Source organism: Buteo buteo, chromosome 11 (genome assembly GCF_964188355.1).
Source record: "Buteo buteo chromosome 11, bButBut1.hap1.1, whole genome shotgun sequence".
Classification (NCBI taxonomy): domain Eukaryota; kingdom Metazoa; phylum Chordata; class Aves; order Accipitriformes; family Accipitridae; genus Buteo; species Buteo buteo.
Window position 1 is genome coordinate 11,735,865 of NC_134181.1, and position 26,405 is coordinate 11,762,269.

The 26,405-nt window shown below is 39.3% G+C and overlaps 1 protein-coding gene across 4 annotated transcripts in view; it reads left to right on the forward strand.

Moving 5' to 3' along the window:
• The window catches only part of PEPD (peptidase D), a 143,468-nt gene that overhangs the window by 103,469 nt on the left and 13,594 nt on the right, over positions 1–26,405 (forward strand). For all 4 annotated transcript variants that reach the window (XM_075040062.1, XM_075040060.1, XM_075040061.1 and 1 more), the window contains 2 exons: positions 1,405–1,553; positions 19,607–19,791. In XM_075040062.1, coding sequence (XP_074896163.1) covers positions 1,405–1,553; positions 19,607–19,791 — 334 coding nt within the window. The remainder of the gene's footprint in view (positions 1–1,404; positions 1,554–19,606; positions 19,792–26,405) is intronic.

The window sequence follows — 26,405 nt, forward strand, 5'->3', positions numbered from 1 at the left end:
GTCCATTGCTTTCAGTGGCACTTATGTTGGAAATGGTGAACATTTACAGCTGAGTGCTGTAGCACTTTTTGTGGTAGCTTATACTTATCTTTATCTAGTCGTGTATGCTGGTTGAGGACAGGGCTATGCTGCAAAGTTTTCCTAATTACTCTTGTAATTAGGACTCAGTGGCAGAGAGCGTGCCCCAGTGGAGTGTCCTTCCTTCTGCTTGTGTTGTCTGGCTGACCCTACTGGGAAGCAGAAGCAAGAGGAAGAAAACTTCAAGGTTTTCAAACACAGTGAAGGAAAAGTATATTTCTTATGATGGTAAGAGTCTCATACAGTTGTTTGAGGTGGTTGGAAGATGACTTAAATTAGCAGATTTCAACTCTGATTCATTACCTAAGAAATCAGGAGTTCACACAAATACTATGTGTCAAGACCAAAGTCTTACATGTAAAATGTGTCTTCTTGTAATCAATATATGATGAACTACGGGGGTTATTTGCTCAACTATTGTTTGGTCCAAATGGTTATTTTGTTATTTGCAGATTTTTGAGCCTGCTGAAACCAGTGCAGTGCCTTATCAGGCAGGCTCTAGAAGCATAGTATTGCAAATGTCTAACCTGGTTCTCACAAGGGTGTGGAGACCCACTTGCTAGTCTTGTAGATTGATTTCTGGCAGCTGAGCAATCAGTGGTGAATCATTGATTCAAGTACAGAATAAATATGTTTCTGAAGGGGTAGACCAGGTTTTTTGTCCCCATAAAAGACAGCACTTTATGTTGGGTTTTTTTCTTCTATCTCTGATGCAGAAAACTGTACTAAATGTTCTTTTCTGGTAGATCTTCCCATAATCCTTGTTTCTTTAACCTGTGTTAGGCAGGTTTGTCTTGAAGGAAAGTTTATATTGTGAGCAGTGGCAGCCAGCCTTTATTGGGGATGTTTTATTTAAACCATCAGATGCGTTTTGACACTTAGATGCAAAAGGCCATAATTTAATTAACATTTCTCTGTTAAGTTTTGAGGTTAGACCCTTTATGTGATGCTAGCATTTCTCAGGAAAGAGAAAAAGGACATGTTTTTTCTTCTGAGAAGAGGTCCTAGAAACTGGAACTGAAGAGCTTGAAGTGGATTCCTTATGTACTTTTTATCTTCCTTCATATGTTCTCTCAGTGTTTCCATCCAGGACTAGAGCACTCCATAAGGGTGTCAATTTAAGCCATATGTCATGCAGATACCCTTCTGCTAGGAGATTCCGAGGGACTGTTGTCTCATTTTACTTAGGAACAGCATTCAAATAGTGCTTATATGGCCAACTACCAAAATGCAGATGGCTTTTAAGTGCAGAGCAAGAGAAATGTCCTGTTCTACTATTTCTTTAGAACTAAATTTTCAGTTCTTCCACCTCTGTTTCCTTTTTAGCCTGTTCGATATGGGAGGAGAGTATTACTGCTATGGCTCTGACATCACCTGCACCTTCCCTGCAAATGGAAAGTTCACTCCTGACCAGAGGGCTATCTATGAAGCAGTGCTGAAGTCATCGCGGGCTGTAATGAAAGCAGTCAAGCCAGGTAAAAGATGGGTACATGTCAGCAGGAATTGACAAGCTTGATGGCAGCATTCAGGCTGTCAAGACAATTACGTTTGGATTTTAGAAAGTGCTGGAAAGGAACAAGATGACAAAATTAATTTCCATGTTTAAACAGCTCCTAATGGAGGATAGAGGTAGGACACACAACACTTTCCATACAACACTTTTAAAGAAATAGCACATAAACAGTTACTAATAAGATTAAAAAAGTATTTTAATCTTCCACTTTTTTTAAATTCCTTTAATCTAGTGGTGACAGTTGTTACTCTGGTGTGTGTTTATGTTGGCAGCCATCTTGTCAGGAAGCTTATGCCAAAGACTGAAGTCAGTTTGAGTGAACATGTGTGTTGTGCTTCGGTTTGTTTCAAGCATTTTCTGTATTTTACATGTAAGTTCAATAGAAATCTTCTGTTGAAAAAGAGGATGGAGTGTGCATCTTTGGGAGAGATACTCAATTAGCCTTAAAAAGCTTTAGAAAGCACTGGCTATTGGGTACTTCACTGTATGCCTTTAAATTGCAGGCAAGCTAATTCATCAAGTATACATTTTCATAGTTGAAGCAACTGCCTGGCTTGATGAAAATCTTATTTTTCTCTGATTCTGCTTTCAGGGCAGCAAATAAATGCTTTTAGAGCTAACTGCTGCTGTGATTTTGAGTCTTTCACTGGTGAAGGTACTTGAGCATTTCTCAGTATTACTAATAGAACAGCTTTGAGAAAAATGTACTTAATGCACAAAGCACACTTATCCTTTAAATTTACTATATTAGCTTTCAATCATTGGGCCTTGAGTGCATGGGCTTTATGGATTGCCAATCAGAACATACATAATTTTCCTGTTATACAAGGTGGCAGCAGCACTGTTCTTTTGAGGAACTTGGAAGGAAGCAATAACATTTGAAGCTTATCTGCAAAATGAGACTAGATATTTTGCCATTTTAATAAGAAAATGCATTCTCCATCATCCGCTGTTTCTCCCCTGAAGAATCTTGTTCCTGTTCCTCTTCGTAGTTTGCTTTGCGTTTCAGTGCCGCCTTTAATTTCACGTAACATTTTTGGCAGTATTTCATGCTAATAAGTTGTGGACTGTCTTCAGAACTTGAGAGCTAATGTGATGCTGTACTCAGGATGGTGTAGAGAATTCCTTAGTTTACTTAACACTTTATTTACAGTGTCCGAAAATAAGGACATACCAAGTTAAGTATTTCTTTAAAGTAGTTGCAAGGATCCTTTACTAACCTTGGGATTTTGAGATTCATAGACAGAGAAATGATTCTTAAAGTCTGGCAGAAGATGGGACTGAACTTTCTGTTCTCACTATGCTTTAGTTGTCTTGCCTGTTTAGAAGAATGGTGCAAATGCATTTATGCTGTTCGTGAGAGTAGTAATCATGAATCTTCTGGCTACAGAAAGCAGGTTAAACACATGTTCTATGGACTGGTTCATTGGTTTGGTTAATTTGGTACCTCTGTGCAATGAAATGCAACCTGGACCTTTCACACTCTGTTGGATTACAGATCTGGGTAGACTCCTGCAATGTGCAAAAATTTTCACCATCTGGAAGAGTCTGCTTTTTAGGTCTGTATGGCTTGTACCCTAGTTCTTTTGCACCTTTTAACCCATCTGTCCACTGATGCAAAAAATCTGACAATATTATTATATTTTCCTCTGATGAGCTCTCAAAAACACACCAAAGGCCAAAGACTGTTTACTAGTGAAATGGGTATGAAACACTTAAAATCGGTAGTTGGCAGAAAAGTACTTACAATGTCTGAAATGAATTTACAGTGTTCTAAAGACAGTTCAAACTGAAATGTTGAGTTGGATTAGAGAGACATCCTGTTTTGTATACAACTTTAAATAACTTTAAAAATCAGATGTTATTCAAATAGTTACTTAGTTCTTTTGTTTTCTTACTAAAGGGAACATAGGAGATAAGACATTTCTGTAAAAGGCTTTCATAAATCCTTTGAAAGAAACGTATCTGCTTTGTACCTTCCACCAAATTCCTTTAAAATGTTTTGTGTAGCTGTTTTAATTGAACACTGAGACAGACAGACAAACTGCCATGTCGTGTACTGTTGGATGGCTAGTTGAAAGTGGCATTGGATCTCCTGGAAGGCTAATATTCTGCTGTAGAAAAAGAAGAAATAGAAACACTGACCTTCATAGCATGGTTAGTGTCACATACTTCTCAGGCTGCTGAGAAACCCCAGAGCCCCTCAAAGGGGTTGATGCAAACTGAATGTATTGTTACTGCTGCCCAGAGAAAGCCGTTTCTGTGGGAGAGGCTGCAGCCTCCTTCGTCTCGTTGAACAAACCTAATTTGTTAGCTCATTGACTAAAGCACCAGGATCTGCTCCTGGGGGAGCCGGGTACTGTCACAGAGGGGAGCAGGAAGGGATGATGTGAATTCAGCTCTCAAGTGTCTCTTCTCCCTGTCTGACGGAAAGTTAATAGTTTAGATCTCCGAAAAAGGAGGCAGAAAAGCTTGCGGGTTTAGAGGCACTAGATGTAAAACCCAGCCCCATCATGTTTTAGTCAGATTTTCTGAATTATGGAGCCCTTGTTCATTTTGCTATTATGTTTGTTTGTCTTCATTTCCCAGGGTTCCTAAGATCAAAGACAGTCAAGTGACTTGGCTCACATGGCAGTAACCATTCATGGGGCAGGCTGCGTAGAAGGAGTGTAGGCAGCAGAGTCAGCAACTGTAGAAAATAGCATTTCTCTCCAGCTGCAGAATTGGGGCCTTAATTATGCCTTGTGGCAGAGGGTCACAGGGGACATCTAGTTGTTGTCTTCAGAAGGTTAATGATTCCCAGAGTCTTTCTCATTGCAAGATAGGGAGCAAGTGCTTTAGGGAGAGTCACTAACCAAATACTGGGTTACATAACTGTGTTTATGGAAGGACACACATTTGCTAGCAACCTTAAAACATTTTATATAGATGTGTGTAGTTCAGAGATTTGCATTTCTTTTTTCAGTTTGGCTCTCATATGAACCTAATTGACTCTCAAGTAAAGTTACTTTCTGAGAGATAATAGACCTCCTAATACATTTTGTTTCTAGTTCTATATACAAATGGTTGTCATAATTTTTAAAATACTCCAAAACATTGTATTTTATTATAGAAAGCATTCATGTGACTACATCCTGTGCATGGTCCAAACATGCAAACAGCTGAAATCACATGTATGGGTCTCCCTACCTTCCAACTGAAAGAACAGAATTCCTTCTGTGTGCCAAATAATATATTCTGAAAGTTAAGAAACACTCTCTGTGGGATTATAGCCCAAATTCAGTGCAGTCATCACAACTCCTGCCACAAACCAAATCTGCTTAAAATAAAAGGAGAGAAAGACATATTCAGTCTTGCATAAGCAGCAATTTTGAAACTACTGAACATGGATCTCCTATGAAGACAGCGATGCTTGTCGCTGAAGTGAAAGAGTCAAAAAGGCATGCTTGTGTGGCAGTAGGATAATTGTCTCTTTCCTACAAAGTCAGGCTCATGATCCAAAATGTCAGAGAGGAATGTTGCATTTCTGCTTAGGGGATATTCTTAATGTGGTCAAGTCCATCTGGGTTAAATTTATTCTTCCACAGAACTAAAATACAGGGGCGGATGTGCAGAATATTGACACTTCCATTCACTTTGGTGGCTGAGGCATAATCTACTTCTTACTCAGAACAGTGATTTGAGAAGCAATTTGTCTTCGCATAGATATTCTACATAAAAAGAACTGTTAAAAAAGAGTGAACTTGTAAAGCCAAGTGTCCCAGACTTAGAGTATTCCAGAAGTTAGTGTGCTAATTTGTGTCACTTCTGCATTGTTTTTTAATCTCATTAGATTTACTGAATTGGTTGAGGCACGTTAGGTGCACTCGTGGAGCACATCTCCCTGTTTACTTTCATCTGAAATGAATTCAGCTCGTGCACTTCAAAACTCCACTGTGTAAACCAAAACACAGTAAGTGGGGACAACTGAGAGATTTCACCTCCAAGGATGATTGGAATTAAAATCTTGTAGATACATCCATTGTTTCTCCCTCTGCTATCTTCACGCAATGCATGTAACAGAAAGATCTGAGCTAATGAGCAGCTATTCAGTAATTTGTTTTAACCTTTTGTTCCATGCATGGCCCAAAGCTGTTTATTGCCTACTGTTCAAAACCTGCTCTGAATCCAGAATTATCAACGTCCTCACCAGTTTTTCTCTGAGTGCTCATCATAATACTACACAGGTGCTTGACAGGCAGTAAGTTCACTTGCACTTCATCTTAGTGATGTGAAAGTGTGCAGCAGTTCCCCTTCTGCATGCAGTGGCAGGCAGGCCGGAGAAGCTAGTGTAAAAGCTATTGACTCATTTGGGATTCCAAGATCAAGATTGAATTTCATCAGACTTGAGATTTTTTTTTAAGGGAGTCGAACATTGCTCTTGCTCAAATCCCAGCTGTTTTGACCTCTGTTACAGCTGTGAGTGCCCAGCCTTTCTGCAAATCAGACTCCAGGTTGTCAAGCCAGACACTGGTAAAATGAAAGAAAATTATTAATGAACAAATGTAAAATAAATAAATAAAAATTAAAAATTGTGTTTGAAGCAAGTTGCCTAGCATCCTGCTGCGAGTCTGAGGCAAGAATGGTTGCTAATTCCCAGTGGCAACATTCAGGTGCATTTGCCATGCTTGCTTTTTTTGTGAAGTCTCTTGTTTCTCTTCCTGCACACCTCCAGCTTTTTCATCAGATGGAAGAGGAGTCATATGAGGAACAGGTATTCTCAGTGGTCTAGCAGGAGCTGTGCTTGCCTTGGAGCTAGAGTCTTCTGGAAATAAGGTAGCCCTAGAACTAAATGAACTTGGGGCTTCCTGTGGATTTGCATCATGTGGTTGGTAGGAAGCTTTGGTTGGTCTGGTGGAAGCTTTTCTACTGGGCTGAGGTACTTCTGAAGCTCTCCTCCATGTGAATTCTCCTGTCTGTAGTAATGCATGAATGGATATCACAGTTTTGCTTGCATCAGGTCTTCTGTCTTTTAACCAGCTGCCTACATTACAAAATGTAGCACTGGGTATATTCCTCTGGTGAGTGTCATTGAAAATCTCCAAAAGGTTTTAAAAGTTTTATTGTAGGACTGAAAAAGGCAGCATCATCAAAAAGGCCTTGCTACTATTGAAATCCCATCTAAAGGAGTAGATGGTCATTTAACCGAAGGACTGGACCGTAACACGTCAGCACTGAGGGTCCAAGCAAAGCTCGCGCAGACAGCATCAATTGATATTGCCTAAGTCTGGAGTCCTTGATGCTGTAATCGTAAAAATACTGCTCTTAGTGTAGCTCTGCCTCATCCCTGTAATTGCTCAGGCTTAACAAAGCAAACTATGGTGGAAAAAGAAAGTATGGTGTAGCACAACATCAGTAGGCATAAGGCTATATAGTGTAATGGTTAATGGCAGGGTGTGAGGTCTCAACTCTGATGTCTGTAGTACCTCCAATGGACAACTGTCATGGTAGCAGTTGAAAGTCTGAACTGCAGGGGTAGATTAGACCCTTTGTGAGCAGGTTTGACAGGTCTGTTGATAGTGGAAAGATCTGAAGAACTTGAAAGGGTACATGTGCATTGTTCCCAAATCCTGTCTCACTCCATTCTTTATCCCAGTTGCGTGAGTTAGATCCAATGTCATTGTAATAGCTTTATTAACCATCATTTGTCATAAGTTACACCTGGGAGACCAGTATTGTTTGCTTTTTGTCATTGATATAAATCTATTTGAAGAAGCATGTAAAATATTTGGTTTTGCTGAAAGTCCCTCTCTGAAACTTCTACAAAACAACTTGTTGAAGGAACATGATCTAGCTTTGAAGTTAGCCCTACTCTGAGCCAGGGTTTGGACCAGATACCCTCCTGGCATCCCTGCTAACCTAAATCACTCCATGACTCCAAATGTGTTTTGAAATGTGCAAATGAAAATGTCAGTGATGTAAGAAAAAGAGATGTTGATGAGAATCAATGCCTGTGTGCTCAGCTCTAACTCTTAACAGGGGAGGTAGTACTTTGCAAGCCAACAGATAGTGATGTGCTTCAGTTTCTGCGTGAAGCGCGTTCATGCTTAACCCAGCTTTGAATATCACTTTGTTCTTGTATGGATGCTTTATTGTCAGTGATACATACGAGTCTGATAGTGTTCGGGAAGTTACTGTGGAGTAGCTTCTTTTTTATTCTTTAGCAAATGACTGTGTATTTATACCATGTCCAGCCTCTGAAGTGATTTCTGCTGTTTATTTTTTGGTTTATTATCTTGAGCATTTAAAAAATATGAATAATTAGAGTTCTATAAATTTAATTCCTAGTTGATGAGGACAGTATCGTTTCTACATATAGAAAGTTTCTATATACAGTTTCTATTTTGTGAAACATTGACGTTTCTCAAATACATTAAATCTGCTACTGTGTTGAGAAGAAATAAAAAGGAAGCACGCTTATCTTTAAGCTTTGCAATTAAAGCTATTTTGGATTAATGCAGTAGATCATAAACAGACTCTTTAAGATTAATGAGCTAAATGTTGGAGCAATCACATACTTTCCATTTTCATCCCTTGCAATTGCACTCTGGGACGTCCGAACATTCCTCCCTGTCTTCTCTGTAGAGTAGTGGAAAGTCACAGGAGAAGGGGAAGGAAGGGAGCTTGTGCTTAACATTCCCGGTACTACTGCAAAACTTGTGTATGTTTAAAAAAATGAGCAAAAACCCCCTTTTTCAATCTCTAAGCTATACACATTAGTATTTGGGGGTAGAGGGAGAAAGAATTAAAACACCTCGATCAGTAAGGTCTATTGTCCTAAATTCCAGTTTAAAAAAAAAGATCTCTTTGTCTAGCAAACTGCTCCCAAGGAACAGTTGAGTAAGGCCAGGTTGGCAGCCAATCAATTCCCTATCTCTACATTTATATGATTTAAAAAGCTTGTATATCCAAAGTCCCCATTGAACCGAAATTGCATTCAGACATTAGCTGTGCAGCTGGGAATATTTGCTGATTGATGTTTGTTTGTTTCAATAAAATGAAAAATAAAAAATAGTTCCAAATAGGCACAGAAGTTGTTGTTCACCAAGTCAGTTTATGTGCAGTGTGAAAGCTTTCCTCTTTGGGATGCTGACATTACTATAGGGTCTCCCTATAGGATTTGTATCTCTCCATTTTTTCAAGTTGGAGCTCATGCTCAGGGGTATTTGCATATCCCAGAGTCCTGCATTTTACTATCCAAGAGAGTGAGTATCATGTTGCCTCTGGCTTTCAGGCATTGCTTTTCTGATAAATGCTGTTGAGGAACATCTTGAAACAAATCTCCATCCCAGGACTAACATCTCTGATAATGGAAGATGGAGGTTTCTCCATATTAGGGCTGGAAGATTCCTTGCCTGTTTATAGCTTTCCCAGAAGTCAAGTTTCCCATAAAGACATAGGGTCTTTAAGTTCTTAAATCCTTTCTTCCAGGATCAAAGATCAGCCATTGCAGATTTCATTGATGCCAGGATTGCCGTATAATCTTTGAGCAAAAAGTACAGTCAGGTACACTTCAAAACAAAGTACAGTCAAAAATGTTTCAGGCAAAGAAGTAAGCCCAGGTGCCAAGCAAATAAAACATCCTTTAATTGATCATTAAGATATCAGCTGCTTCCTAGAGCCTACCAAGAATGGGTCCCCTTTTGCTGTAGGTGCTGAATAAATGCAAAGAAGTAAGTAGTTCCTAAAAGACTAAGGTCTTTTGAGGTAAAGAGGCGAAGCGGAGAGGGTTGGAGCAAACAGGCAGTGAGCGCAGGCGAGCAGCTGTATGGCTTGAACCACAGAAAGTTCTCTGTAGCTGACGGTCCCTCCTCTGTCCCTGCTCCAGCTGCCTCACCAGGTCAAGTCTTGCATTTTGCAGTTGAGAATAGGTGTCTGAAGGTGTTTCTGTCAAGTTAGCAGTAACCCTTCCACTCTCATTTTTTTTCTCGTGTTCAGTACATTTAGGGCCAAACTGTCCAAGGTACAGAACAATTCAGAGAAAAGTATTAGACCCTTCTGTAGGTCTAACTCTGAGGCCTTCCTTTAAAGACCAGGAGAAAAGGTCCTTCGGAGTTCACTAGGATGAAGTGTGACAACTCCATGGTGTGCCACCTGCTATGCACGGCCTTAAAACCAGGCTCAGCATGTTAGTATTTAGGTTGCTGCTGCAGTCGTGCCTAGGGTTTGAGTGTTGGCCTCTCCTCTTTCTGGTTTCCCCTTGGTGGCAGAGGACCAAAGGAGGCCTTGTGTATTTGTAGGTGCAGGATGCTAAACAAAGGTAATCCCACCTGGTCTTGATCTTTGTCTTCTGGGCAGCTGGAACTGCACAAGTGTTGAGCTGCTGTGTGAAACCCTATGCCTGCTTTTTGTGCCTTTCTCCTGATTTCTTCAATTTTTGTTCATTGGTGTAGCTTCCTAACCACTTTGCAATGGAGGGGCCCACCTCAGCTAGTTTCATGTTGAGGAACATGTACATCCTTCCAAGGAATGTTGTCAGTTAGGACAAACCAAAGCAGCAGCTTTATTTTCCAGTGTTTTGCCTCCACCGTGTTTGCCTGCTGCTAAAGGATTCAAGTAGTAAAGCTCATGAAGGTAGACATAAGCCCAGGGACTTTAGAGGGTGAATGGTCTGTATTTTTGTACAGCAGAACGTAAACTTTGGATGGTGTGTATTCCTGAAAACATTTCGGTATCTAAATATTGAGGCATGGTTCTTTCAGTGAGACTGTCAGGAGAAGGTAGGTTCAGTGAACAAGTACTGGTTTCATAAATAACCTGTTTTATACAACAGAAAATGCTGTGATTTTAATTCAAAGTAGCAGTATGATTCCCTGATCTATGTTCTAATAACATGTCTCTAACGAAAAAAGAATAGTGGAGAATTTAGCTCAAGTAGGATAGTACTAAGACCAGGGATTAGAATAACCCAAATAATTAAAGAACTGTTTAATTGGAAACTAATAGCTAGGGTATTTGACATAGATCATATTACTGGCAGTTGATTCTCTTACTAAGTTGAGCAGAGTTGTGCTTAGGAACATATGCAAATTCAAAATTTGCAACTTCACAGATTACTACTTTTGTCCATGACAGTTCTGTAACTTCTTTAGAATTCAGATTTATTTTTGTTTGCTACTATTTTGAATACTGCTTTAGGGCAATTGTCACTGTATTCAACTAGGATTGAAATTTATTATGCCTAAAGAAAATAATTGGAAATGTTATTAATATTTATTCCTTCCAAGTTAAGTACAAGGTTCTCATTCACGTGCAGCGGGCGTTTTTTGCATGCAAGTCATTCAAGGTTTTTTTGGTTTGGGTTTTTTTTATTTAGTTCAGAGTTGTACTTAGTAGAACACCATGTGGGCACGCTTGTCTGTTGTGCTGTATAAAAACACTAGCTAATTTTGATGAATTTTTGGAAAGAAATTGGTTTGTAAACTGGACCTTTTGACAAGAGCACAACAGGGAAGGGTGTGGGAGTACAATCTATTTTACAGTTTGTATAATTTCAAAATACCCATATGAATTATTCCCATTCAGATTGACATATTTTAGGCAAAGTGCTGCTGATCATTATTAATCTGCTGTAATATCTGAAGCAAAACAATTATTCTCAGAAATAAGATATTAATGACAGAAGTTGAAGATTTTATACCAATTCCTCTGAAGAACAACTGCTTTCGGGGCATGTTGTACTTGATATTCACAAATCCTGCTGTATGACGTTGCAGTATTACTTTTTCCCCCTTGCAGTTAAGAATGTGTTATTGTGTTAAAGACAGATTGCAAAGTAAATCTTGTCAATATATGTTTTAAAAAGCTGTTTGTAGTCTGCTCTCTCCTCTACCGAATGGAGCTGGCAGTGGTTTTTGCTAGCATTAATGTTCATAAATGAGTTTCCTTTTGAATACTAACTCTAAGATTGACCCAGAAAACATAGGATAGCTTTCTGTTCTAAGTTAATTCCAGTTTTGTCAGTATAAATGGTTAAAGCATCAGCCACCACTTAGGAAATAAAAGCTGAAGGAACTAAAGGATGCACAGACAATACTGACAATCAAGTTGCAATTCTTGATTCTTGCAAGATATTATTAAATAAAAATGGTGTCATTGATTACTGGAGCTTTCATTGTTGGACACGTAACTTAACCTTGCCCAGAATAGCAGTAACCTATGGCAAGAGGTGAAGGAAAAAGGCAGTATTTTCTGTTAAATTCAGCAGATCCTCCAGTCCCACTGTGCAAGCAGCAATCTGTTGAAATGCAAGATTTCAGACTGTGAGTCTGACTGCAAACCTTCTGGGAGCTGCTCTTCCCTGCTTGTGACTAACGCACAGGAGCTGACCCATGCATACAGTGACCACTGCAATGTTAGGAAGACTAAAATAAAGCTGAGTTATTTCCAAGTGTACAAAACCAGGCACTTTAAAACAGTTGGGCCTTTCTGCCCTGAAGTCCCTCTCATGTGGAGGTCTCTGAGCAGCCCTTCTGGGGCAGTGTCTGCAGGAGCTGCCGTGGTTCAGGGGCAAAGCTGCAGCTTTCGAGCCCGACTGCGCACGTGGGTTTTTCTACTACTTTCAGTGGTTCTTCAAAGGTGCTGCTTATACAAAGCAAATACATGTAGAAGTGTTTACGGACTTAGAGCCTAAATTGGCTGCAGGTTTTTTAGCCTTCCTCTAGTGAATGGGTTTTGGTTTAAGGCTATTTTTTTTTAAAAAAGAAAATTTTTTCCTAATTGTAACAGGTTATAATATTGTAACATTGTACAATTCTGATTTTAACAGTGACCTTGGGGTGAATAAGCTGTTTTTACGTGGTCTAATGTGCACTGGTGCACTGATTTTTCTCCCAGTTCAGTATTCAGGAAATGCACTCATATACATTGTAATTTGAGTTGAAGTACAAAGTTCGTTGAGTTCTTCGATCTTGACACTGCATCAGCTGTAGCTGTCAGAGTACAAACCTGCTAGACATAGATTATGCTGTTTGCCCTGAATCTTATCTAAACAGAGTCTTTTCTAAGCTTCAAAGATTGATAAGTTTCCACACTGCTATCACTCCCTCCAAGCGCTTCCCTCCTTCCCCCAATCTTTTTTCTCTTCTTTTGAACGTACACCTATTTGGAAGGAACATGCAGTAAAATCCATAGTGTCTGCTGGTGCTGCTCAATCCCAGTGCTGCATCTTTCCAAACATGGAAAAAATCCCTCCTCTTGCTCCACGTCTGCATCTGTTCGAATTGCTTTTCCTAAGGTTTCAGCATGGCAGACTTTATCTTGGTGTTGCCTCTGATGTGTTATAGATCAACATGTGCAGGGTTTATAATGAGGAGGATGGGTTTACCACTTAAAACTTCCATCATAGTGATGCAAAAGAAATACCACAGTACAACTGAATAGCACAATGCTTTTCAGGCTTTTGAAGAAGAGGTCTGAATTTCGGAGGCGATGGGGAGTCATCCTGCTCCTGTCAGGCAGGTGCATCTTACTGGGGAATCGAGGGATGGTTTTTGAAGGAGTCCATCCTAGTTTGGAGCTGTGGCACTGGAACTCACAGCACAGAGCAGGCTGAAGTCTAGTTATCCCTGCCGTCAGTACTGCAGGTATTTGCAGGTATGACACAGCAGCAAATTCAATATAGCTCCCATCACTTTTTTAGGATGGGAAAGTTAACAGGCTCTTCTCTTCATACAGCACTCAGTTGGAGCCATGGAACCGCTGTAGAATATAGCCTAAAATTACATCCCTGAATTAGGCATCCATATAGCCATCTAATGCTGACTCTGTGAGTCTTACAGGTAGTTATCTACACAGTATATGAAGCTTTGAACAGCTTAACTGTTGCCCAAACATTGTCAATGTTTGAGTACAGCATTTTGGTTTCTCACTCTGATTCCGCGCCCTGTTGCAGAGTTGCCTTAACTGGTGCTGCAAGAAACCAAGCTCGAAAACTGAGCTACTACTGAGTATTTCATCTAGTGGGCCAAAAAGAAAGCGTGAAAATCAGAAATACAACAGATTCTTCTCTAGCACCCAAGTGAAGAGGAAAGAAATAATTGGTTTTAGTATTTAAATGATGTTTTGGTTTGGATTTTTAAGCTGGGTTAGATTGGAATTTTTAAGGACCTATTGTTTTATGGCTGATATGGTCACTGCGTGTTGGCAGATTTTAGTCTGTTCCAGTGGGTTGCTGGCTGGACAGGGATTGCGTGTTATGTCTGCATTTCAGTGGCACTGCCAGAGGACATCGGGCCTTTTGCCCTTGTCTGTGGACACTCAGAAACGAAATGTAACTTAACCTTAGCACAATTTGGGGAGAAGTTACTACAACCTTGCCATACTCATTTTTTTTTGTAAGATTGTGACATCTGTGCTGGCAAAAAAACCCCACCCTACAACAACAAAAAAACCCTGCTAAATCATTTGTGGTTTAATCATTGTCACATTACAACCGCAAAGTACCCTAAGTAGCAGCCAAAAAAATCCTGTTAGGCCTTTTCAGAGCACTTTCTGACCAAAGTGGCTAAATACCATGCAGTAATTCTAAATTACTTTTGTATGCTGTTTCTACTTTATGTTCTTGAATAGCTTCTAATAAAACATCAGAAAATAATCACTGGAATGAAAATACCAGTGAGTTAACAGCAACTGAGGAACAGTTTATAGTATGACGTGTTATAACAATTGATCTTTTTAATGCTACTGTTTAAAAAGTTATGGTATGTTCATTAAAAGGTAGAGATGCTTTTGATTTCTGGTTTCACTAGAAGCATTTCTTTAGGGGTTTTTTGGTTTGGGGTTTTTGGGGGGGGGGGGGGGTTTGAACAAAAATCTTCCCTGTCAAGGGTGTGATCAAAGAGGTCACAGATTAGTGCAGAGATCATTATATAATGTGTTTGCGTCCCTAAAACATGGTGGTTTATCTGAAATTTGGTGGATTTGGCAAACAGGTAATTAGAGAAGAAATATTTTCAAGGAAGTAAAAAAATACTCAATTTATCTCTTTCTTTTCTGTCACAGTAGTATCTAAGAACATCAGATAACATTTAGGTTGGTGGGAGTAAATTTAAAAAAAAACCCTTTTACTAAACCTAATGTATTAAGTTTGCCATTTTTACACACAATACCTCACACGTCTGCAGATCTCTGCTATACTGTTTGCCTGGTATCTGAAAACTAATGGGCTCCATAGTTATATGTTGTTTAATTAATCCGTGATCTGTCACATTTCGTTATCAGACACATGCACTGTCTGGTCGTTGCTGTGTAGTTCATTCACTCCGTATCTCAAGGGATCTCAAATGCTTCGGTTGCTGTAAAAGGTGCTTTTTGTCCTGGCCTCTCGCCCAAGCACATGCTGCATGGCAAGTAACGAATCGCAACCTAATGAGCCTTGGTAACTGAGCTTTCCTAGGGAGCCAATCGCTGGTTCGGTGACCTGTATTACCCAGTATCTCATTTGGCAGAGAATTAAGAATGGAGCAGACACATCATCAGCAGATTTTCCTGAGTGCAGACTCATTTTGGTACAAGCTGTCAAAGTCCAAGGACCCTCCAATCTAGCTTTCTAAACCTCATCTGTCAGTGGACTATAATTGGTTTATAAATTGGCTTAAAGATAATAATGGAACTAACCTTTTTACACAAAAAGCATGTCTGCAACCATGATAAACTTCACCAAAGCTTAAAAATAATAGTCCTGAATAATACACGAGTAACACTTCTTAGTAGGTGATTGGTGGTGGGAGCTTAGTGCAGGCTGGTGTTGCAAAACAGCCAGCCGTTGCAGTAACTCACATAACTGATGTTAGAGCCACTTGTGTGGAAGTTGTTTTGTTGTGGGTTTTAGTTGTTTTTTTAACCGCTTCTTCTCACTACAAGAATGCTATCATGTTTTACCTCTGCTGCATCAGCTTGTGGTGGGTGACCGAGCTCTCCACCACGCCACCATTAATCCAAAAAACTGAAGTGCCTGAACATCAAGTAACCTCCATGAATTAAGGATTCTTTGTACAAAATGTTGTTCATTCAGCATTGTTTAGCGTTTTTTCTTCACGTCTGAAAATGCTGTCCTGTTGGGCAGAACGTTCCCTGGCTGCTGGCACAGAGGTTTCTTAATTATAGTTTTCTTTGTTTTAACATGCTAAAGCTATCCACACATAGATGTGCACACAGACATCTGAATGGAATACAGATATCTCTGTGCTTTAACACAGAGATTCACATATCCTTACTGCAAGTCCTTCTGGCACGTACAGATTGTTGAATAGCACATCATGTGAGAGTAACAGAAAATTCTGTTCATGGCTTTCCTAGTCAAGGTAGCCATGATATTTAATTTTTCCTCCCTTCTCTGCTTTTTGCCATTATTGGGAGTTCAGTATGTATGTAGGAAAATTAGATTAGTAGAATTTGAGGTGTAGGATTCAAGTAGAATACTTGAAGAGCAAAAGTTCTTCAAGTATTCTTACTAGTTAACTTAAATGACAGTTGAGTGCAGACATGGCAGCCAGTCCCAGAGACAGCTGGGTTTGCACAGGCCATTGTATTATAAAGATTCCAATTGCCCAGATAAACCTAATACAATTTTAGGTTTAAAATAAATTTGAAGAGTTCTGTATTTCTGTGTATGGTATATGAAATGTGTACAGCATATGAATATACTTTATATATAAAATGGACTAAGAGATCTTTCTTGAATTAGGATGCTTCCTTTCTTCCATAGATTGCATTCTGTACTTTTAAGTAATTGCCTTATTGCTGTAAAGTAGTTCTTTCTCTTAACAAAGTTAATGTTTTTAAGATAATAAGGGTACTAGAAAATGCTTGAAGATTTGCATTTAGATCCTCTCTCTTTGTTGAATTGCCCGTTTAAAAAAAGGAGGAAAAAACTGTTTGTACCTTATTATTAAAGTTTATTCCTAGCATGATGGGAATCGGCTCATATCAAACAAGACAAGGATATCACCATTTTTTTTAAGTGAAGACCAGTAAGGTCACTCCACTTAGTTCACTGTCTCTAGTCAGCTCAAAAATATCCTCATATTTAGTCTAGTAATAGTCTGTGTATGTGTGACTGTATTATACAATGCTTGTAGGTTAAGTGGTTTGGAGGGGAGTGGTCTGATAGTGTAAAATACTACCACACTGGAGTCATAGTAGAATAAAATGTGAAGCCAGACAATAGAATAGAAAATGCAATCTATCTATAACACTTTTTTATATATATATAAATTAGAACTATTTGAACACCTATTTACTGGTAAAACAAGATTTGTACTATTTAGCGGGGTGCCTCCAGCAGTGGCTTAATTACCCTCCAGCCAGAGCTGTCCCAGTGCTATCTGCAGCTTCTGCAGCATGCAAGAGAGAGCTGGAGCTGAAGTACTTCCCATCTCTAGCAAAACTGATGGCACTGGCTAGATGATAAAAGAGTGGTCCAGAGTTGTTTTGTTGGGCTCTGTCCAAAGCACTGCCCTTGTTCCAAGAGAGAGCCCAAAGCTGCAGATTTTCCATCCAGCCTCATTATTTATTTCGCAGTGGAGCTTTTTGTTGTCCTCAGTCTCTAATGAAACAGATAAGATGAATAAAAACCAAAACAGATGGAGAACGCAGAGCCTGGGCGGGAGGAGGAGAGGGGAAATAGTCATGCTTTTTCTCAATGAGAGAAAAAAGTAGAGGCGAGGGAAGAAGGGGCTCTGATGGATTTGCTCAGTGCCCAGAAATACTCAGGATTTACAACCACAGCAATCTTTTCAGTTAGGGCAGTAGACTCATTCATTTGCTCTGTTAAACTTCTGCAGACAAATGTATGTGTGGTTTTGGTGGGTTTATTTCTGATCAGTTTAATCTTTATCTCTTGTTAGATGTATCTCTTCCTTAGTTTGTTAAAGGTGCTTCTCCACTCCAAAGTGGAGTCTGCGGGTTTGGATTGAGACAAATAGTACCAGCACAGCTATAGAGGGAAGCTGTACTGCAAACAACAGGTACCTCATCTTAAGTTGGTTCAGAGCATCTGGGTTATAGTTGTGTTTTCTCTTCCAGCAACAGAGTTCTATCTTCGTTTGTATCAAGAGAGGATGAGGCTTCAAATAGTTGACCAGGGTGAGACGTTACATGTAGCTTTTGCAGTCATGGAGATGAAAATAGAAGACTTGTAGACTCAGCTAAGAAATCATGGGAGACTTCTCAAGAGAACATCTAGTGTCCCCCAGAAAGAATATTAAAGATTTTTAGAGCGGTTAGAGTTGATTGCAAAGTGCAGAAGCCGAACTGGGAGTTACACACAGAAATTCTGTATTCCCACAACTACAAAATAGAGAGGAAAGCAACTGTGATTCAGTAATGCTTCCAGTTTGATATCCGTAATATCGATGCAATAGATTGTAATGATTTCAATATATCATGCAATAGATTGGACCCTATTGTGAGAAAGCTGTGAAACATAGATGAATCTAGAAAAGTGAAAATTGCAATACAATCCATGTTCAAAAAGATAAAAAGATAAAGTCTTGTAAAATATAATTATGTTGAACACAGTTGTCAAAGAACAACTGGTTATAGTTGTATTAATTCTTACTGAAGGAAGAATCTAAATTCCTTTCTGACGGAGGGAAAACACAAAAATAGCATATTTTGAACAGGAAGACTGCACACATTTTATGAGTAAGCTTCACTCGCTTGGGCACTGTTGGCTTTTGTGAGGAAACAGCAACCGAGATTTTGTCCAGCGTATTGTGCTGCACACCTCTGTCTTGTGGTCTTGCTCGGGCATGGAAGGTGCTTCTCTGGCTGCATGCATGCAACAGGCTAATAAGTTTGATCTCCGAGTAATCTGATGGGGAAGAGGACACTGCCTGTTAACTAACGTAGAAGCTGAGCTCATTCCCAGTCAATGTTAATGGGAGCATAAAAGTGCATCGGTTTCTGTGTGGACGGTGTGCAAGACGGAGCAGCCACTTCCTCTTCGTTTTGTTTCCGACCTTTATATTGGAGCCATATAAGACAACCGAATTTTATTTAAGCACTCCCACAGGATGATTTTATTTCAGCCTTTGAAGCCTCAGTTCTTTCAGTAAAAGTGCTAATGTAATTATGATATGGCATTCATATTCACAAGACCCTAGAGCTGCATGTTTAACTGGATTACAGCAAATGGAACTTGATGGGGTTTTGGCCTTTATTTGTTTAATCATGCCAAAATTGAACAAGGAAAATATTCTTCTACTGTACCTTAGCCCTAGTTGTCTTGACTCTGCAACCGCGCTGTTGATGATGACTCAAAGCCATGGTGAACTAATTAAGACAGTACTGTGTTACTAACAAAAGAGCTGCTTTCTTCCTCCCTCCTCCCCCCAGCAGTTTGTCAAACAAAATTGTATCCTATACCAAAATAATAGAAATCTAATGTATCCTGGCACTCTGTCTCTAGTCAACCAACAGTATTTTGTAATGCTGTTTTAGTACGTGTATTAGAGGACTTGTGTTTTACACAGCCCATTAACACAAGGGAATCATTAATTTCTGGAGAGTGTCTTTGCCAGAAAGATGTGGGCTTTAAATCTTCTATGTATGTAGAAAAGTACTGTCCATCTCAAGTGTTCTAAATGGGTATGATCATTATTGAAAATAATAGGATAGTAGTATTTTATGCTCTGCATTTTAAATAACTGTATTTTACAGTTGACATTCTTTTAGAAAACTCACTGATACATTTGCATCTGCATAGACGTGTTTAGATACAATGTCTTAACATTTCTTCATGTGGATCTGGTTTATAAGATGCTGCTGTTTATCAGTTGTAGTTTTCTGTGCATCGCATGCATGTTATGATGATTTTGTCTTGTTTAAAGTATTTTTGTGCTAATGTAGTTGCTTTTTCCACCTTTGTTTTTTGTATAAACAAAGGGCACATGTGTTACATCTTCTTTTTGAAAGTCGTCTTTAAAAACTTTTAGCAATAGTTAACTCAGCTGCTTGTTTCTGCTCTCTAAGGGGTCGCCTGGCCTGATATGCACCGTCTGGCTGACAGAGTCCATCTGGAGGAGTTGACTAAAATTGGTATTCTGAAAGGCAATGTAGATGACATGGTGAAGGTTCATCTGGGTGCAATATTTATGCCACACGGACTGGGACATCTACTTGGAATTGACGTGCATGACGTTGGAGGCTACCCAGAGGTTAGTGTTAGTCCATTCTCAACTGCCTTGCAGATTAACCCCTCTCAATTTAATCAGCATTTCTCTTAGTTTATGCACGATTAGCTGGTTGCATCTTCTCAGAGGTGGAGCAGATGTGCATTTAAGCATGTCTTTTTCTGGATGTGATATTTTATGCAGTTTAAGGGAATCTATTAGTTCATTGACACAGAAATTGCTTCTGGGGACAAGTTAACTGATGCCACCCTTTGGGCATTCTTAATCTGTTCAATTTCTACATACATTGTGTTGTTCCTCCATGAGTCACCACTGTAACGTATATCACTCAAGCATACCCTGTGCTGTGGCAGAGAACATCTCAAGTCTACCTGAGACCTGTAGTGGGAAGACTCACTTGCTTCATTCCAGATGTGAGACAGCTGTGGGAGCTCACTGCTGCACCTGAGCTAGTAAATCCCAATGGCTGTGTCATATGGAAACAAGCTGGTTCATATTCCTGTTTTGAACTTTGGTCTCCAGTGTCAACATGGACACCAATGTAGATGTGTTGTCCTGGAATGAGAATTGAAAGAAAAAAATCCATCAAGGCTTCCAGTCTTTGCAAATGTGAAAGCATAACCTCTTGTATTCTGAGTTTCCTTGAATTAACATGATGGTTCATGACTGTGGTTTGAAAGCAGAATGGGTAAAATTCTGTAACCAATAAATGGCAAGAAGTTTGCAATGATACTGAAAAAAAAGTCTCTAAAGGGAATTGAACTTAAGGTTTGAATAAAGAAAGGAAGTTTACAGCAGCTTCAGAAATATTTCAGAAGGATTTTGTGTGTTGTATTTTGGTTATTTGAGGCTAACTGTTTAAGGGTTTTCAATAATACAGTATGAAAATGGATCATTTGCGTTCTCTCTTGTGTAAGATGTTCTTTTACAAGAACCTGAAAAAGAAACTAAGAACTTGTTAGGTAAGGTTTAAGCATATTTTGGAGCATATTCATGTTGGGTGAACAGGCTACGTAACAGCTGCTATTGCTGGGTTCACTTTTGCAGACGGGGAAGAAACTGTGTATAATATTTGAGGGTACTCGTTATGTTCACAATATCATTATTGGTGAGACACAATACTGTGGTGACAATGTATTGGTATCAGCTAATAAACTTACGTGTAATTAAAATGGAACAAAAATCAAAAGCAACCCTATTCTGATTTTAAGGTTTCTTCACCAGCTAATACAGAAAGGATGGATGTTTGCCCCTCTATCTTTCCCAATTGCATTCTCTCTGTGTACAAATAGAGGCATTCAGCAAAGCACAAGGGACGTGATTACTTGGAGAGTTCATGGACTTAAAAATCCAGGACTCCAATGTTGCATGCCTTTGCTTAGATTGTTTTCACTTGTGTTGTGAATAACCTTTCTGAATTTGGTGGACTTACTACGGAAACTGGAGCACATGTTCAAGACTTGGTGGGGTAAAGAGATAACTAGTGAGAATTGTGAGAGTGAAAAGTACCGTGCTGGGTTTTTACTTAGAAACTGCATGCTTTGAAGGTTAGAGCAAGTACCTTAATTTCAAGGGAGATTTCTAGAACTGATTTTGGGGGAGTATAGAGCAATGGACCTTATATACCTTCCTTCTCTCAGCAGGTTTCTCAATAGTGTGGCATATGAGCTCCAGAATCAGTTTTTGAAACAATTTTTATTTACATATGACCAAATTTATAACTGTTAATTATCCAGTATGTTATATAATTTAAGCATCATTTTTCTGAAAGCAGACTGATCTATCCTCAGTTTTGAAAGAGCAACCTGTTATAGATAAAAATGGATATAGGGATTGTATTGTCAAATGAGTTAGGCTCTCCACTTTCATACTTAACATGTAGAAATACCAGAGCTCTATGCAGGTAGAGAATTTTATACCTGCAAATATTAAAATTATTTGTTTGTGTAGACATGCAACTGCATTCTTACACTAAGAATGTTTGCATGGCTAATTTACTTTCAAAATCCAATCCTAAATAACGAATTTCCTGAATGTGAGGGAAGCATGTACGTGGGCTCACAGACAAATAGTTGAAGTTCTGTATTTGCATATAAATGTGCACATAGATGGATGTGTGGCATCAGCTTAGTTTGAAAAAGAATGAATTTGGGGTGCTGCAGAAGAGCTGCCCCTTTAAATTCTCCCTGCAGCATTAATTCCACCTCTGTTAGACCCATCACTTCTTTCTGACCCAAAGCATGAGGCTCTTTATATTGGGTCATTTGACTAAGGTGAGGTACCTGAGCATCGGAGCACCTGATGGTGGAAAACCCACATCAAAAGCCTGTCGATGGAATGAACTTCATTAGGCTTCTCTGGGCTTGAAGCTTTAATGGGAGGCACGGTCCCTGCCCGTGGCAGGAGGGAGACGTAGGGCTGCGGGGCCAGGGAGGCACTGGAAGGCTTCAGGGGACGTGGTTTTCCCCAGGTAAATCAAAACGTGAGCAATTGGGCACCTCTCATGTGAGTGTGATACGTGTCTGTATTAAATGGGAGAAGGTTTTTTATCTGCGCCTCATTGTTCCATGAGAAAATGCATTTTGAAGACATCTAGTATGCTGTGGAGTGATTTTTGGTGCGTTTTAAATCTCAGCTAGCAAGATTTTCAAAGGAATTTCATAAAGCCATTTGTGTGTTTATTGTACGCTGAGCCCATGCCTGTAGTATCATGCTCTTTTTTCTAGCTGGTTAAGAAGCAAGTTATTTGCTTTTGGCTGAGGGAATTTCTGGGAGTATTACAAAGGATTTTTTAAAAATAAAAACTTTCCAAGTGGATATTATTCCATTATTTTTCCTCAAGTGTAAACAGTTACATTTGGAATAATACAATAAGCTTTAATTTCCTAATTTTTATCCGTCACAAAGTTTTGTGTGTTCCAAAAAAACTATTTCCAGACATTGTTAACTTAGATTAGTTATTCATTAGTAGCCAAAGATTTCTTTTTTCAAAATTGGCAATAATAAGTTTTCATCTTTTCCAGTAAGCTGCTTTCACATGCAGCATTGAACAAGCACTTTCTTCCTCTTTGACAAACACTGTAAAAAACTTGCACATTTTCTGCAAAGGATACTCTGGGATATTAGAAAAATATAACACTTCCTTTTATTTTCCATGATAAAGAATAATTGGTTTTGGCCAGCAATAAGTACAGCTTAGCAACTGTGTTTAGGGCAAGATTTTTAAAAGAGCGTAACCACCAATGTTTTCCATTGAAGCATGTAAGTAAATGTCCTGATTTTCAGAAGTACTCGGCAGTCAAGAGCTCCTTTGGGAGTCAGGTCTCCCACAGTGTACCGTGGTATTCCTCACAGGGAAACTGAGCATCGAACGCTTCTTTGAAAATCTGTCTACTTCTTTTAAGGGTCTAACTACAACTTGAGCAGTTCTGAAAATTCAGCCCCAGTGGTACTAATCACTTCAGAAAATCTGGCCCTTAGTCAGACAGAGCTAGCTTCAAAGGGTGAAAACTCCACTGGGCTTAGCTTCAGCTGTAAAATTTAATCATGGAGATGGTTTTCCCACACTCTTTCATTTGTTTCTGGGTAAATTCGATATGGGATATAAATGAGGGTTTGTGCCTGTTGCAATGGAGAAAATGTGGTAGGTGATCCCAAATTTTCAGACCCTGAGGTAGATGAGGCTGAAGTTTTCATTTAAATCTAGGTTCTGCGTCTCTAGATGCTTGAGTTGATTCAATTTCATGTTATATTAATTGACTGTAAGGCTCTAAAGAATGCTAAGTACATTTGATGACTTTCTATAATAATAAGCCAGTTAATTTAAGTTAGGTTAATAACTACTGTGACTTTAACATCTTGTGAATTACAAGTTTCATTTTGTTTTGTCTTTTAAAATTATAAGATTTACCGTAGTTTAAAGTTTTAATTCAATTCTCTATTCTCATGAAAAGCTGATCCTTTCATCGCTATTCTGCATCAGCAAATTAAGGTTAGAGGTTTGTTTTGATCCTGGAGTTATCCATGTCTTTCTATTACTGTGCATGCTTGGGGAACCTCTCTGCTACTCAGAGAGGTATACAAGCTGCATCTGGCTCTAACAGAAATCTTGCTTCTGGATCCCAGATGACTGTCTGGGGATTTAGGTCACCAGACCTACTAGAGAATACAGGAATAATCTTGTTCCCTTTCTTGTTCTGGCAAAAATTATTTTCCTTATGTATCCTACTTTATGCTGAAGCAGAAGATTTCATTTTTTTGTGGTTAGCATTGCAAATGATGCATTAATGTTTTTTCCTTTAAGAAGCAGAAGATGAGGTGAATTTACCAAGAAGCCTAAAGCTGTTATGTAGAGCCCCAGTGATGCAAATTGCTTCACTTGGTCATAACCTTGCAAAGCCTTGCTGTAGCTGTGCCTACCCAGGACCTGCAAACATGAAACAACCTGTATGGTAGGCGCGTATATGAGCAAAGAGTAAAAGGGCCTTCCACCAGTTTTAGCTTTAGTTTTTCTTCTTGCAAGCGATTGTACGCCTTGAGAAAAGATTAGGAGAAAAAAACCCTGCTGCTTCTACTTCATGGGGTCCCCTTGAATCACTTTCTTTTTGATTCTTTGAATTCATCCATAGCAGAGCCCTATGGTTGTGTGGGCCCTTGAGCAGGCAGAGCGCAGGCAAGAAACAAACTGGTGAAGACTTTAAATTCCACAGCATTTCCATGCAGAGCAGCACAGAAATCCGTGGTGCTTACTGTTATCTGTTGGGTCTAACACCAACCAGGAGAGTTTCCTGCAGTGTAAGATTCTCCTGTGGGATTTTAAACCCCTCCCAGAGTTAGGTTAATATATCTTACCTTGCTGTGGCTCAGAAGAATTGTGATCGGTTCCCAGCAGCTTTTCCCTGTGAGGACAGATGCTGGAGTTTGGGTGTTTATGGAAGCTTAGGACTTGAGCAGAGGCAGAAGAGGAGGGAAGGCTCAGGTGCTGTGTCAATGCAGTGCCATGGTGCAGAACATGCCCTGTCATACCCCAGGGTTTCCCTCCTCGGAGAAAGTGTCGTGTACTTAGGGGGTTTTTGTTGCTTGGTTTGGGTTTCATTAGTTCTGGTTAATTTTTTTGAAGGAGATACTTGCTTATGATTGTTTTACTTGTTGAAGTTTGTTGCAAAAGACTTTGTGTGCTGAGAGAGTTTTTAACTGAATATTTATTGTCCAAAGCTTTCTGAAATTTTAGCAGAGACTAACAGAGCTTGTGTGGTTTTGAAGAGTTTATTCTAGGCACAGGAGGAGAGAAAAACCAAAATGGTACAATCCTGCTTTCAATTATAAGTAAGAATAAGGTATAAAAAGTATCCTAGGCATGCTTTAGCGGTTCTGCTATGCAATTTCCACTAATATTAGTATCAAAAGATCACAAAAGAAAAAGCTCTTTCATTTACGGCCATCGCCTGTATATGCTTTCAGTGTTTCACAAGAAAAGCTGTCCATTAGACTTTAAATGGTGCTTGTCACTGGTCTCATTGAAAAACAGTGTTGCTGGTAGCTTTTGCAGTTCTTTATCTCATGTCTTACGAATTCTCTATCTAAAGATTCTCCTCATCTTCCAGGTTTATGTTGTAGTTGTCAACTTGGTGATTTTTACTATGTGCTATTTCTTTTTTTTTTCCTCACGGTTAGGTTTTAAGAAAAAAGAAAAAGAAACCCTATGTTTTATTATTTCCATTATGATAGCAGTGGAGCTTGGTGACATCTAAGGATCAGGAAGCAAAAATGACATGGGAAGTTATGCTCAGAAGCATGCTGTAGCAATGGATTGAAATTCGGTTCTGTCTAACACAGAGCAGGCAGCGGTGCCTTGAACAAGTGGCAGGCAATTCTTCTTCATTCCCTGCAATAACAGAAAAGTTATTAAGCAGCTTAAACCTGATATCACAGTTAATACCTAGGAAAAGGCAAAAATGTTTCAAATAAAAAGAGCCAGTTAAACATCATGTGCCCTCCTTTCCCCCAATATTAACTTTGAGCTGTGTCCCAAAAGCTCCAGCTAGTAATTAGATTCTCCTGCAGAAATGGAAGCTTTGACTTATAAATGCCACAAGTGGTATGTGGTGCTTGGGGCATGTTCTCCTGTAACCTGCTGCTGATTTCAAAGGCAAGACTGATGAGCAGTTCCTTCAGGTGACTAGGCAGCTCAGGCTGCTGGGAAAAAGCAGGATAGATTGAATAAACTAATCTTCATTAGTAGCACTCAGCAAGAGAAACAAGGGCTTAGAGAGAAGGGACCAGGAGACAAGTGAAATGGAATTCAAGACTTTTATTTTATTAGCTGCATAGAGCTCCGTTCTTTTTACAATAAATGAGCTAATTAGAAGTTGGGTGCATGCAGTGGGAGAATAAGGAAGAGTCAAAGAGCTGAGATTTCACTTCAGTGTTGATTTCATGTAATCTAAATATAATCTTAGTATTCTGACTAATTTAAATACTTGATTGCACTTAGCTTGGTAAAATGGTTAGGACTTCACTGTACTGAATGTGGTCCAACTGCAACAGTCTATTTGTTAGTCTCAAAAAAGTTCTGTGATGATTTAGTTGGAAAAAAGTACCAGAAACTAGTTTGTGTCGCTACGTGAGCCTTTTACGTG